General features: G+C 43.1%; 1 protein-coding gene across 4 annotated transcripts in view; it reads left to right on the top strand.

Moving 5' to 3' along the window:
• LOC143766212 (uncharacterized) overlaps nt 1–14,909 on the top strand; it is a 687,372-nt gene that overhangs the window by 662,727 nt on the left and 9,736 nt on the right. For 3 of the 4 annotated variants that reach the window (XM_077253710.1, XM_077253712.1, XM_077253709.1), the window contains 2 exons: nt 11,036–11,136; nt 11,485–11,575. In XM_077253710.1, the coding sequence (XP_077109825.1) occupies nt 11,036–11,136; nt 11,485–11,575 (192 nt within the window). Of the gene's footprint in view, nt 1–5,625; nt 5,776–5,899; nt 6,080–10,836; nt 10,952–11,035; nt 11,137–11,484; nt 11,576–14,909 lie in introns of all 4 variants that reach the window. The other variant, XM_077253708.1, reaches the window with a different exon arrangement.

Genomic DNA, 14,909 nt, shown 5'->3' with positions numbered 1-14,909 from the left:
TCAAAAACTGCGACGGGGACGCCGGAAGGTTAGAGATTTATGGCCTCCCGTCCAGCCGGCAGATAGCGGATACATCAGACAGTCCTGGATTTCGGTCCACAGCCAGCAGTCTCAGGCATCTGCTTAATGTTCCTCACTGCCCGCGCACCTCTGACAACTCCTCCTGCCAGGGGAGAAAGAAATGGGTGACAACGGGACATGGCCAAAATATGACATGGTGCACTGCTTAATTAGTCCCTCTATTTTTCAAAAGTTGGCAGGTATAACCTCGTACACACACAGCTCTGCGTCGTACACACGCGTGGCTCCACCCCATACGCGCAAGCAACTCTGCCTTGTACATACAAACTTCCCCTCATCCAGCACCATAACAACCAGCACAACAGTCCTGCATCCACGGAGGCCCATGATCATGTGACCAGGGCCGGTTTTAGGCAAAGTGGGGCCCTATGCAGAAATTTAAAATGGGGCCCCAAATGCTATTATATTACACATCACACAGAAGCATTTCTGCTGTATTTACATGCGCCGAGTTCATGCCGTTAAACGAGTGTGATGGACAATTTTGAAGTCTTTCGATGCTTGTTTTCCGGCCTCTTTACACCAGCTGAGAGAATGATGGGAACACAACAATCACTATTAGATCAATCTGTCACCATACAGTATCATGTTATCAGCAGCACATCTACAGTTTACACCAGACGATGTGCTGCTGAGAACAATGATTTCTGTTCCGGCATAAACAATCCAATCACTTGATAAATATGCAACATTTTGCTTGTTTAGTATAATACACCCCATAGTCCTCCATAAAATATAATGTGCCCCATAGTCTCCATATAGTATAATACACTCCCTATAGTCCTCCATATAGTATAATACACTCCTTATAGCCCTCCATATAGTGTTATACACTTCCCATAGTCCTCCATATACTATAATACACTCCTTATATTCCTCCATATAGTATTTTACATTTCCATAGTCCTCCATATAGTAGTATACACTACCCATAGTCCTCCATATAGTAAAATACACTCCAGTCCTCCATATAGTATAATACACTCCCCATAGTCCTCCATATAGTATAATACACTTTCCATAGTCCTCCATATAGTATTATACACTACCCATAGTCCTCCATATAGTATAATACACTGCACAGTCCTCCATATAGTATAATACACTCCTTATAGCCCTCCATATAGTGTTATACACTTCCCATAGTCCTCCATATACTATAATACACTCCTTATATTCCTCCATATAGTATTTTACATTTCCATAGTCCTCCATATAGTAGTATACACTACCCATAGTCCTCCATATAGTAAAATACACTCCAGTCCTCCATATAGTATAATACACTCCCCATAGTCCTCCATATAGTATAATACATTCCTTATAGTCCTCCATATAGTGTTATACACTTCCCATAGTCCTCCATATAGTATTATACACTTTCCATAGTCCTCCATATAGTGTTATACACTACCCATAGTCCTCCATATAATAATAATAATAATAATCTTTATTTTTATATAGCGCTAACATATTCCGCAGCGCTTTACAGGTTGCACACATTATCATTGCTGTCCCTGTTGGGGCTCCCAATCTAAATAGTGTTAAACACTACCCATAGTCCTCCATATAGTATAATACACTGCACAGTCCTCCATATAGTATAATACACTCTTCATAGTGCTCCATATGGTATAATGCACCGCCATAGTCTCCATGTAGGACAATTTACTTCCCATAGTATAATGCACCCCATAGTTCTTCATATAGTGTAATGTATTTCCCATAGTCCTCGATACAGTATAATGCAGCCCACATAAAGTATAATGCAGCCACCCCACAGAGTATAATGCTGCCACCCCGTAGAGCATAATGCAGCCACCCCACACAGTATAATACAGCCACCCCAAAGAGCATAATGCAGCTACCCCACACAGTATAATACAGCCACTCCACAGAATATAATGTAGCCCCACCATACAGTATTATGTAACCCCCCATAGAATATAATGCAGCCCCCCTCATAGTATAATGCAGCCCCTTCATAGAATATATGGTAGGCCCTCACAGAATATAATGCAGCCCCTCCATAGAATACAATGTAGCCCTCCTCATATAATATAATGCAGCTGCCCTTAGAATATAATGTACCCCTTCATAGAGTATAATGAAGCCCCCATAGAATATAATGCAGCTCCCTCATATAGTATAATGTAGCCCCTTCATAGAGAATGATGCAGTCACTCCTCATAGAATATAAATATAATACAGCCCCCCATAGAATATAATATAGCCCACCTCCCTATAGAATATAATGTAGCCCCCCATAAAATATAATACAGCCCACCTCCCCATAGAATATAATGTACCCCCCTTCCCCCGAGAATGGCCCCACAGTCCAGTACTCACTGATATATTAAAAAAACAAACAAAAAAAAAACACAATCCTCACCTCCTGTCGTCGGGCCCGCTTGGCTCCGATCTCAGATGCTGCAATGCCAGGGCCCGGCACACAGCGAGCGGGTGCGTGATGAAGTGACGTCATCACGCACGCGTAGTATCAGAGGGGTATGATGGGAGAGGGAGCGTCATCTGACGCTCTCTCCTCCATCATTGCTTTGAACTGTACCAGCGTCACGGTATGAGCTGTACATGTAATGGAGACATTCTGGGGACAGATTATCCCAGCAGTAGAACTTTTTCTCTTCAGTGAATGTAGCTGGATTTTACCTTGTTGTTTTCTCTTTATAATTTAATGACCTCGTTCTAGGACCCCAGTGTTAGGCCCCGGCTGTCATGGCGATATATTGGGATGTGTCTATGGGGAACACAGGACTCCCCCTCTCTGTGCCCCAGATATAATGGAGGAGGCGCTCTGCCTCTGTTTTTCTGCCTCAGATACAATAATGGATGTTGTCTCTCAGTTACCTCAGATATATAGAAGATGTCTTCTCTCTGTCCTCATCAAGAATGGAGAATATTCTTTCTCTCTTGCTAAAACTGTTATAGAACTTTGAACATTTTTCAGCTTTTCTCCACACCCCTCATTAGTGCGATCATACAGCATAGAAGCCTCTGATGGATCCGGTGATGCCCTGTACTACTGTAGTGCGGTGTATTATCCCTGCCTGTCAGTGTGATACTAATGGCCCCATACACATGAGATAGCTGTTGGCCGGACAATCATTCTGCTGATGTCTATTTCTCCCGACTCCCCCACACACAACTGTTCTCCTCGGCCGAGCTTTCCTGTGGTCTCTATAAAAAATGTCTACCATTTGGCATATAAGGTGCACCATGTGTCTCACACTACTTGTATGGTGTTGTACAAGAGTTGTTGGTGCCGCCAATTGTATTTTGTAAAATTTTAGCACCTGTTTATTTCTGGTGTTTTTCGATACAAACTAAACATTCCTGCATCACCTATAAAAAACCTGTAAAAATAATAATTATGAAATAATAATAAATATCTAATATTATAACACAGGATCTTAACTACAAGCAGTAAATAAACATAATTATTGTCCAGTTCAGGGTTAGGAACTTTCCTTACTCATTGTTTCACTGATAGAAACTGCAATTTGAAAATACATATTCAGACGTATCTGTTTTCAGCTGTGTGAATGTAACACCTGTAAGTATGGAATAGCCCTTAAGGAAATCTAAGCTGAAAATCCCAGGAAAAAAAAACAACATAAAACACAATGAGCTTTTATAAATGCCTCAAACTTTTTTGTGTGTATTAGATATGAAATCTAATACAATAGAAGATTACAGTCCGGGAAGATGGGAAACATTCATATAGATGGCTGGTGGTGATGGAGTCAGTGACGGAGTAGAAGATGAAGATGTCGTCCTCATCATGAAGTAGTTAGTTCTCCTGTCACGTGTAACGAATATCTCCTGCAGTATTGCTAATGCCGATTCCAGTGTTGGTAAATGAGACGAGAATTAGCGTTATGGAAGATGAGTCTATGAGAAACGGATTCAGCTGCTGACTCCGAGGAGGAAACTGCTTGTTGTGTGTCGTTTAAATTTATAGGAAGCTACATACAGTAAAATAATAAATGTCATATATTTCCCTTATTATCTTCAGTAATTTTATTGTTACAGAGGATTCTTTATGATGCATGCCCTCACGATCTCCCGCCTTGACTATTGCAACCTCGTGCTCTCTGGCCTCCCCTCTAGCAATCTTGCACCACTCCAGTCTATCCTAAACTCTGCTGCCCGACTAATCCACCTGTCTCCCCGCTATTCCCCAGCCTCTCCTCTCTGCCAAGCCCTTCACTGGCTTCCTATTGTCCAGAGGCTCCAGTTCAAAACCCTTACTATGACATACAAAGCCATCCACAACCTGTCTCCTCTGTTATGATCCTAATGGCAGAGGATCTCAGGAGTACCAGCTAAGTCTGCAAACACAAAAAGCCAGCTCATAGGAAAGTGGTAACTTGACTGACCGTATACCTGATCCTAACACAAACAACTAGCAGCAGCCGGGGAACGTACCTACGTTGGTTCTAGACGTCTCGCGCCAGCCGGAGAACTAACTAACCCTTTCAGAGAAAATAAGACCTCTCTTGCCTCAAGAGAAAGGACCCCAAAGTTATAATACAAGCCCCCAACAAATAATAACGGTGAGGTAAGAAGAAATGACAAACGTAACAATGAACTAGATTTAGCAAAGAGAGGCCCACTGACTAATAGCAGAAAATAGAAAGATGACTTATACGGTCAGCAAAAAACCCTACAAAATATCCACGCTGAATATCCAAGAACCCCCGCACCGACTAACGGTGTGGGGGGAGGATAACAGCCCCCCTTGAGCTTCCAGCAAAATCAGGAATACATTTTAAACAAGCTGGAACAAAATAAGGGAAATTCAAATGCACAAAAATAAGAAAGCAGGACTTAGCTTATCTTGCAAAATCAGGAGACCAGGAGACAGGAGAAAACAGACAAGGTCTGATAACAACGAATCCAGGCACAATACAGAGTCTCCAGGAAGTTTATATAGGCACACCCAGACCAAACGAAGCAGGTGAGTGCCAACCAGGGGAAAGACACTCAAAGTGCCATACCGCTAATGACCACAAGAGGGAGCCAAGAACTATAGTTCACAACACTCCTCCATACATCTGTGACATGATCTTACGGTACTTACCTACGCGCAACCTCCGATCCTCTCAAGATCTCCTTCTCTACTGCCCTCTTATCTCTTCTTCCCACAACCACATACAAGACTTCTTCCGTGCTTCCCTCATACTCTGGAACTCTCTATCACAACACATCAGACTTTCGCCTACCACGGAAACTTTCAAAAAGAACCTGAAGACCCACCTCTTCCGACAAACCTACAACCTGCTGTGATCCGCCTCACAACCAGCTCTACCCTCTCCTAGTGTATCCTCACCCATCCCCTGTAGACTGTGAGCCCTCGCGGGCAGGGTCCTCTCTCCTTCTGTACATGTGTGTGTGCCTTGTATTGCTCATGTTGATTGTGCTTGTCTATATTTGTCCTTTTTTCACATGTAGAGCGCCATGGAATAAATGTCCCTATAAAAATGAATAATAATAATATTACATTATCTTCTCTCTATTCAGGTCTCTACAATATCGGATCCTCTCAGTGGAGATCTTCTGTATAAGGGGATTTTTCAGAATTACCCATCAAGGATGAATAAGGACAGAGACAAGATGGTGGAGAGGATATTACACCTCACCCTAGAGATCCTCTTCCGGCTTACTGGAGAGGTGAGAGATTCTGATCACATTACATCATTCTTATCTATAGGAATAACAGATGGTCAGAACTGGAGAGGTGAGGACTCTGGAAATGTCTGTAGTGAGGTTTATTAATGTGTCTCTCCATAACCAGGATTACACAGTAGTGAAGAAGACCTCTAGTGAACGCTGTCAGGCCCCTGTATCTGAGGGATGGGGAAGATCCCCGAGCCCAATAATGGGGCCTCCACCTCACTCCCTGATACATGAGGACATCAATGACCAGAAGATCCTAGAACTTACCTACAAGATGAATGCACTGCTGACTGGAGAGGTGACACTGCTGGGATATTATACAGGGGATGATGGTATCATTGTATGTTATAAACACAAAGGACCCCAATGGGCATAATTAAAGCAACAGGGGATCAAAAAGTATATTCAACCATAGAAATAATTTTATTAGCATAAATTAATGCAGCGCCCCAGAGTCCTGGTCGTTGCAGTACTGATGCTCCGCCGCTAAGGGGAGCTATGGTACGTCTGATGGCACTGAAGGAGTTCACCTGACCAGGTATCACAGACACCAATACACTTCACAGTCTGGCCTCCAGGGGGAGCTAAGGGTTCTATATATTAGGCCACTCCTCACAGTCTGGTAAAACTGGGGGTTGGATAGGAAGTGAGTTCAGAAAGCTGACTGGGTTGGAACCAGGCAACACCTTGTGGCAGAGTCCCTGAAGAGCTCCGAGCCTCCCCGTCATACGGGTGCGTCCTTACCATAACATCTGGGGGACGTGGAAGAACATGAGAATCGAGTTGTGAGGGAACACGAGAAACAGACACAACAGTTGTGGGGACTATCCCGTAAGCACAGCAGGGGAGGACCACAACACACAAGCGCTAGAAGGTAGGCACAGATTTCCACCTGCAAAGGGAGCTCTGGATGTGCCATCGGACCGGCCAGGCTTGCGTGGCCCGGTTAACCGTATTCCGGATTGAGGACCCTGAAGCCTTCAGTAAAGAGACTGCAACCTGGTGTCCTCGTTATTTACTGCGATCGGCACTTCACCGCACCATAATATCATCCCATACCTCCACCTTTATTGTATGCCCCCCCCCCTCAGCAGGGTCACGGACCGGGTCTAGCCACCTTGACAATCCCAGCGCAGAGACTCAGAGGCCCGGTACCGGGTACCCCTCGGCCCTGCGACGGTGGGGGCGCTACATTAACACATAAAATAAGTTTGAGCAGAGTATCACTAGCAAAACAAGAAAATAGGGGATCAATATTAAAAAGTATTGCCAAAAGTACAAATCTATAATGTAAGTAAGTTTATGCAAAGCATGAGGCCCTGCACAAATGGAAATAATTTTGACTGCAATAAGTGGTCAGCAAACAGTTAATCAATGTGCAAAAGCAGGGCTGCAATAAAGGATTAATGTTAACACAGAGGTCCTAATGAAATCTGGCACCCACTCATAGAACCCAAACATAGGGTATTGTCCTTATGTGAGGTGGAGGGTGTTAAGGTACCTTCACATTAAGCGACGCTGCAGCGATACAGACAACGATGCCGATCGCTGCAGCGTCGCTGTGTGGTCGCTGGAGGGCTGTCACACAGACCGCTCTCCAGCGACCAACGATGCCGAGGTCCCCGGGTAACCAGGGTAAACATCGGGTTGCTAAGCGCAGGGCCGCGCTTAGTAACCCGATGTTTACCCTGGTTACCAGTGTAAAATGTGAAAAAAACAAACACTACATACTCACCTTCACGTCCCCCGGCGTCCGCTTCCTGCACTTCAGCTCCAATTTGTTTTATTTTACCAAGGGTAAGGGGAGAAAATGGACCCCAAACGATGTTGTACAATTTGTCCTGAGTGCGCAGATACCCCATATGTGGGGGTAAACCACTGTTTGGGCGCATGACAGAGCTCGGAAGCGAAGGAGCGCCATTTGACTTTTCAATGCAAAATTGACTGGAATTGAGATGGGATGCCATGTTGCGTTTGGAGAGCCACTGATGTGCCTAAACATTGAAACCCCCAACAAGTGACACCATTTTGGAAAGTAGACCCCCTAAGGAACTTATCTAGATGTGTGGTGAGCACTTTGACCCACCAAGTGCTTCACAGAAGTTTATAATGCAGAACCGTAAAAATAAAAAATCATATTTTTTCACAAAAATTATCTTTTTGCCCCCAATTGTTTATTTTCCCAAGGGTAAGAGAAGAAATTGGACCCCAAAAGTTGTTGTACAATTTGTTCTGAGTACGCTGATACCCCATATGTGGGGGGGAACCACCGTTTGGGCGCATGGGAGGGCTCGGAAGGGATGGAGCGCCATTTGGAATGCAGACTTAGATGGAATGGTCTGCAGGCGTCACATTGCATTTGCAGAGCCCCTAATGTACCTAAACAGTAGAAACCCCCACAAGTGACCTAATATTGGTAACTAGACCCCCCAAGGAACTTATCTAGTTGTGTTGTGAGAACTTTGAACCCCCCAAGTGTTTCACTACAGTTTATGACGCAGAGCCGTGAAAATAATTAAAAAAAAACTTTCCCCATAAAATTATTTTTTAGCCCCCAGTTTTGTATTTTCCCGAGGGTAACAGGCGAAATTGGACCTCAAAAGTTGTTGTCCAATTTGTCTTGAGTACGCTGATACCCCATATGTGGGGGGGAACCACCGTTTGGGCGCATGGGAGGGCTCGGAAGGGAAGGAGCGCCATTTGGAATGCAGACTTAGATGGAATGGTCTGCAGGCGTCACATTGCGTTTGCAGAGCCCCTAATGTACCTAAACAGTAGAAACCCCCCCACTAGTGACACCATTTTGGAAAGTAGACCCCCTAAGGAACTCATCTAGATGTGTTGGGAGAGCTTTGAACCCCCAAGTGTTTCACTACAGTTTATAACGCAGAGCCATGCAATTAAAAAATATTTTTTTTTCCACAAAAATTATTTTTTAGCCCCCAGTTTTGTATATTCCCAAGGGTAACAGGAGAAATTGGACCCCAAAAGTTGTTCTCCAATGTGTTCCGAGTACGCTGATACCCCAAATGTTGGGGTAAACCCCTGTTTGGGCGCACGGGAGAGCTCGGAAGGGAAGGAGCACTGTTTTACTTTTTCAACTCAGTATTGGCTGGAATTGAGATCGGAAGCCATGTCGCGTTTGGAGAGCCCCTGATGTGCCTAAACAGTGGAAACCCCCCAATTATAACTGAAACCCTAATCCAAACACACCCCTGACCCTAATCCCAACGATAACCCTAACCACACCTCTAACCCAGAAACACCCCTAACCCTAATCCCAACCCTATTCCCAACCGTAAATGTAATCCAAACCCTAACCCTAACTTTAGCCTCAACCCTAACCCTAACTTTAGCCCCAACCCTAACTGTAGCCTTAACCCTAGCCCCAACCCTAGCCCTAACCCTAACCCTAGCTCTAACCCTAGCCCTAACCCTAACCCTAATGGGAAAATGGAAATAAATACATTTTTTAAATTTTTTTATTTTTCGCTAACTAAGGGGGTGATGAAGGGGGGTTTGATTTACTTTTATAGTGGGTTTTTTAGCGGATTTTTATGATTGGCAGCTGTCACACACTGAAAGACGCTTTTTATCACTAAAAGTATTTTTTGCGTTACCACATTTTCAGAGCTATAATTTTTCCATATTTGAGTCCACAGAGTCATGTGAGGTCTTGTTTTTTGCGGGACGAGTTGACGTTTTTATTGGTAACATGTTCGGGCACGGGAGATTTTTTTATCGCTTTTTATTCCGATTTTTGTGAGGCAGAATGACCAAAAACAGCTATTCATGAATTTCTTTTGGGGGAGGCATTTATACTGTTCCGCGTTTGGTAAAATTGATAAAGCAGTTTTATTCTTCGGGTCAGTACGATTACAGCGATACCTCATTTATATCATTTTTTTAATGTTTTGGTGCTTTTATACGATATAAACTATTTTATAGAAAAAATAATTATTTTGGCATCGCTTTATTCTGAGGACTATAACTTTTTTTATTTTTTCGCTGATTATGCTGTATGGCGGCTCGTTTTTTGCGGGACAAGATGACGTTTTCAGTGGTACCATGGATATTTATATCCGTCTTTTTGATCGCGTGTTATTCCACTTTTTGTTTGGCGGTATGAGAATAAAGCGTTGTTTTTTGCCTCTTTTTTTTTTTTTTTTTTTTACGGTGTTCACTGAAGGGGTTAACTAGTGATATAGTTTTATAGGTGGGGTCGTTACGGATGCGGCTATACTAAATATGTGTACTTTTATTGTTTGATTTTTTTTTATTTAGATAAAGAAATGTATTTATGGTAATAATATTTTTTTTTTTTCTTTATTTAGGATTTTTTTTTTCTTTTTTTTTACACATATGGAAATTTTTTTTTTTACTTTTTTACTTTGTCCCAGGGGGGACATCACAGATCGCCGATTTGACAGCTTGCACAGCACTCTGTCAAATCGGCGATCTTACTTCCAGCAGTGCAGGCTGCAGCTTTCATCTGCAGCCTGCTCTGCACCCGGAAGTAATCCCTGCAGGACCTGGACGCAGCCCCGCGGCCATTTTGGATCCGGGGCCTGCAGGGATACGAGGTAAGAGACCCTCGCAGCAACGCGATCACATTGCGTTGCTCCAGGGGTCTCAGGGAAGCCCGCAGGGAGCCCCCTCCCTGCGCGATGCTTCCCTGTACCGCCGGCACACCGCGATCATGTTTGATCGCGGTGTGCCGGGGGTTAATGTGCCGGGGGCGGTCCGTGACCGCTCCTGGCACATAGTGCCGGATGTCAGCTGCGATAGGCAGCTGACACCCGGCCGCGATCGGCGTGGCCGATCGGCTATGACGTACTATCCCGTCGAGGGTCAGATAGGCCCAGGTCACCTCGACGGGATAGTATGTCTAAGGTCACAGAGGGGTTAATATTGATCTTCTGTTTTCCTGTTTTGGTAGTGATACTCTGCTCAGCTTATTTTATGTGTTAATTTATGCTAATACATTTCTTTCTATGTTTGGTTGAATATGCTTTTTGATCTCCTGTTTGCTTTGATATAATTGTATTTTGTCAGGTTCCTATAAGATGTCAGGATGTCACCGTCAATTTCTCCATAGAGGAGTGGGAGTATTTAGAAGGACACAAAGCTCTGTACAAGGACGTCATAATGGAGGACCTCACCTCACCAGGTAGTAGACAGGACTAAAAACACACGGTTTATAATTATCTGTATGTAAAAAATGCATTCAATACTTGTATGTGTTTTCTTCCAGTTCTATCCAGTAAGAGGACAACACCAGAGAGATGTCCCCGTCCTCCTCTTCTTCTACAGGACTGTAAACAAGAAAATCCCAATGTCCCTCAGAATCATCAGGTATATAGATCCAAACATAGACTAGGTGTGAACAGGTGCTAACCTAGAATCACCAACTCGTATACAATCAAATAAATAAGGCAGCACTCAGTAGCGCCACAGCTTGCAAACTTGAAATATTTCATGTTTGCAAGCTGTGGCGCTACAGAGTGCTGTCTTATTTATTTGATAGAGAGAAGGTGTCATGAGATCTCCCCTATTATGTGTAGATGGCTATGACAGTCTTGTTTTACTCATCACTATTATGTTTTACACTTGTGTATTGAGAACGGTGGAGATGTCAGGATTAGCACTGATCATAGATGTGACTTCTCCATCTGTTTGTTACTTTTACAATATTTGTTTCAGGACGAATATTTGACTCATATTAATACTAAAGAGACATATGTGAGGAGTGATGAGCGGTGTAAAGACGAGATTCCTACATACGACTACCCAGGTGAGTGGTAACCACTAATTGCAGAGAAGTCACAGATTCTTCTCAGTCAGTGGCTGTCATGATAATGGTGGAGTACTGCTGCAATCCAATGGCCAGAGGAGCACAAACGGGGAACAGGAAGTGGTAGTTCCAGTTGTTGGAATTAGCGCTATGAATCCTTGGGAGAAGAAAGAAGCGGAAATAGTCTGAGTAAGGCCACGTTCACACGTTCAGTGTTTTTACATCAGTATTTGTAAGCAAAAACCGGGAGTGAGTGAAAATTGCAAAAGTCGTACACGTGATTGTATCATACTTTTTTCCTCTGATTTTTCCATTGCTGGTTTGGGCTTACAAATACCTGATGTAAAATACTGCACATGTGAACATGGACGAAGACCGTTCTCAGGAGCTGGAGACTGGAACTAGACTAATGGCTAGACACAATACTCAAGCAATGAATGAAAAATAGCAGCCAATAGTGGTCAATCCACAGAAAGACTACAGAATTAACGGCTTTTCTCCTTTATCAGCGGTGTTGTCTGGCCATATTGCAATCATGTTATAAGTAATTTACCTGAGCCAGAATGGGTTTGTAGCAAAAAAGTCATGCCAGATTAATCAAATTTCGTTCTATGATGGAATCACTGACTGGGTGGATTAGAGAAATGTGGTAGATATAGTGTATCTTGACTTCAGCAAAATTTGATAAAGTATCTCATACTGTCCTTATTGAAAAAATTACCAAGTTTGGTATTGACAAGGCTACGGTTAGGTGGATACATAACTGGCTCAGTGATCGTACTCAAAGAGTGGTACTAAATGGTTGCACATCCAATTTTGGAAGAGTGTTTCAAGTGGGTTACCACAAGTCTATCCTGGCCCCAGTTGTGTTCAACATTATTATAAATGATCTAGATGGGTAAACTAATCAGATTTGCAGGTGATGCAAAGCTAGGTGGGATAGCTAACTCTTGAGAAGACAGAGAAAGGATTCAGAAGGATCTAGAGAAGCTTGAACAATGGGCAGCAACTAATAGAAGGGTATATAACAGGGAAACATGCAAGATTCTACATCTGGGCAAGAAAAACAAAAATTACATCTACAGAATTGGAAGAATAGAACTAAGCAACAGTGTGTATGATGAAGACTTGGTTATCCTAATAGATCACAGACTGCACATGAGTCAACAGTGTGATGCAGCAGCAAAAAAGGTAAACACAGTTCCAGGATGTATTAAGAGAAGCATAGAGTTTATATCAATTGAAGTAATTTTCCCCCATTACTCCTAATTGGTCGTGCCTCATCTGGAATACTGTGTCTAGGTCTGGGCACCACTTTTTAAAAAAGACATGAAAAGCTGGAGCAAGTTCAGAGAAGAGCTACCAAGATGGTGAGCTGACTGCAAACTGCGTCCTAGGAGGAACAGTTAAAAGATCTGGGAATGATTAGCCTACAAAAAAGAAGACTAAGAGGAGACTGAATAGCTGTCTGCAAATATCTGAAGGGATGTCACAGTGTAGAAGGATAATCCTTATTCTCATTTGCACATGGAAACTCCAGGTGCACCAGGTGCAATGGAATTTGTTATGATCCGGTGGCTTTGGAGCCGCATGAGACTTTCTCAGGAGAAGTGGAATCTGTACTGACCGCAAACCCTGAACTTAACACCGCAACTAGAAGTAGCCGTGGGATGTGCCTAACAAACCCTAGACACCTCGACACAGCCGGAGGACTAAATACCCCTATAGATAGAAATAGGAATACTAACTTGCCTCAGAGCAGAACCCCAAAGGATAGGCAGCCCCCCACAAATATTGGCTGTGAATAGGAGAGGAACGACACACACAGGCAGAATACAGATTCCAGCAAAAGAGGCCACTCTAGCTAAACAGGGAAAAATAGAACAGAATACTAAGTGGTCAGTATTAAAACTCTAAAAATATCCACAGCAGAAAATACAAAAAGTTCCACAATCTAACTAAAGACATGGAATGTATATCTGCAACTCCTTAGAATCCAACAAGACTGAGAAATTACTGATACAATCTAAGCTGGACAAAAAAACACTGAATAGCACTAAATCATAAGCACACGGCATGTGTGCCACGAAAACCAGACACTTATCTTTGCAGATTTAGCAGCAAGGCTGAAGGAACCAGGCAAGGACAAAACCTCCAAAAACAATGAACAACTGGCAAGGACTAATGAATCCTGCTGACCTAAATACCCCAGTCAGAGCTGCAATCAGCAGAAACACCTGACCAGGGCTGCAACTCAGAGACAACTGCATTACCACCTACAACCACCGGAGGGAGCCCAAAAGCAGAATTCACAACAGGAATTAAACTGAAAGGGAGAAGATACAGAATAGATATTCGAAAAAAAATTTTGACAGTGAGCGCGATCAATGACTGGAACAGGCTGCCACGGGAGGTGTTAAGTTATCCTTCAATGAAAGTCTTCAAATAGAGGCTGGACAGACATCTGTCTGAAATGGTTTAGTGAATCATTGAGCAGGTGGTTTGACATGATGACCCTTAAGGTCCCTTCCAACTTAACATTCTATGATTCTATGATCACCATTTTACCACTAAACCACCACATTCTTCTTCACCTGACACTGTTCAAATTACTTTGGGCATTGAACACTCTTCTTCTATAGAGTTTACAACCTGGAGTATCCACATACCCTCTGGAATTAGAAAAGGCTGACCCTAATCTGCCTAGACCTGTAAATTATAAATCCAAATGACATCGTACGTACGTAGAATGTGTTGACAAGTTAGAAAATCACTTGAAGAAAAATATCGAGATTGTTCTCTAAGAGAAAGTGGAAGCTAATGATTGACTCTGCCAAATGCCTGAGATATAAATTTGACACCTCAGTTCTGCACTGTTTTAAAGAAAACTTTTTAAATGTCCAATATTTCTTCTAAAACTCATCTAACAGAAAATATTGGCCTCTAAGATAATTTAGATTGCCAACAACCACCAAGCCACATACTCACCACATGCATCACCGCTAGTTACTCATTAGTTCTCTGATGAAGACTGTTGAGTTTGTTCTTTTCAGTAGATGTGTTATTGTCTATAGTCACAGTTTTTGACTACAGTAGTTAGTGCCCTAAATACTCTGACTTAACCACTTCCTGCAGCGTTTTTTGTTCTTCCTAACCAAGCCCCATTTCTCAAATCTGGCATGTGTCACTTTATGTGTGTGATGCTGTAAGAATCAGGCTGCACTCAGATGTCATCCGAGTGCAGTTCCATTTGAGAGAGTGGATTCAAACAGGGACAACGGAGAGTGGACCCACTGGACCGTGACGACGAACCCCTCCCGGACGAGCTGACCAG

This window comes from Ranitomeya variabilis, chromosome 4, assembly GCF_051348905.1.
Source record: "Ranitomeya variabilis isolate aRanVar5 chromosome 4, aRanVar5.hap1, whole genome shotgun sequence".
In the NCBI taxonomy this organism is placed as follows: domain Eukaryota; kingdom Metazoa; phylum Chordata; class Amphibia; order Anura; family Dendrobatidae; genus Ranitomeya; species Ranitomeya variabilis.
This window is presented reverse-complemented; position numbering and strand designations above follow the sequence as displayed.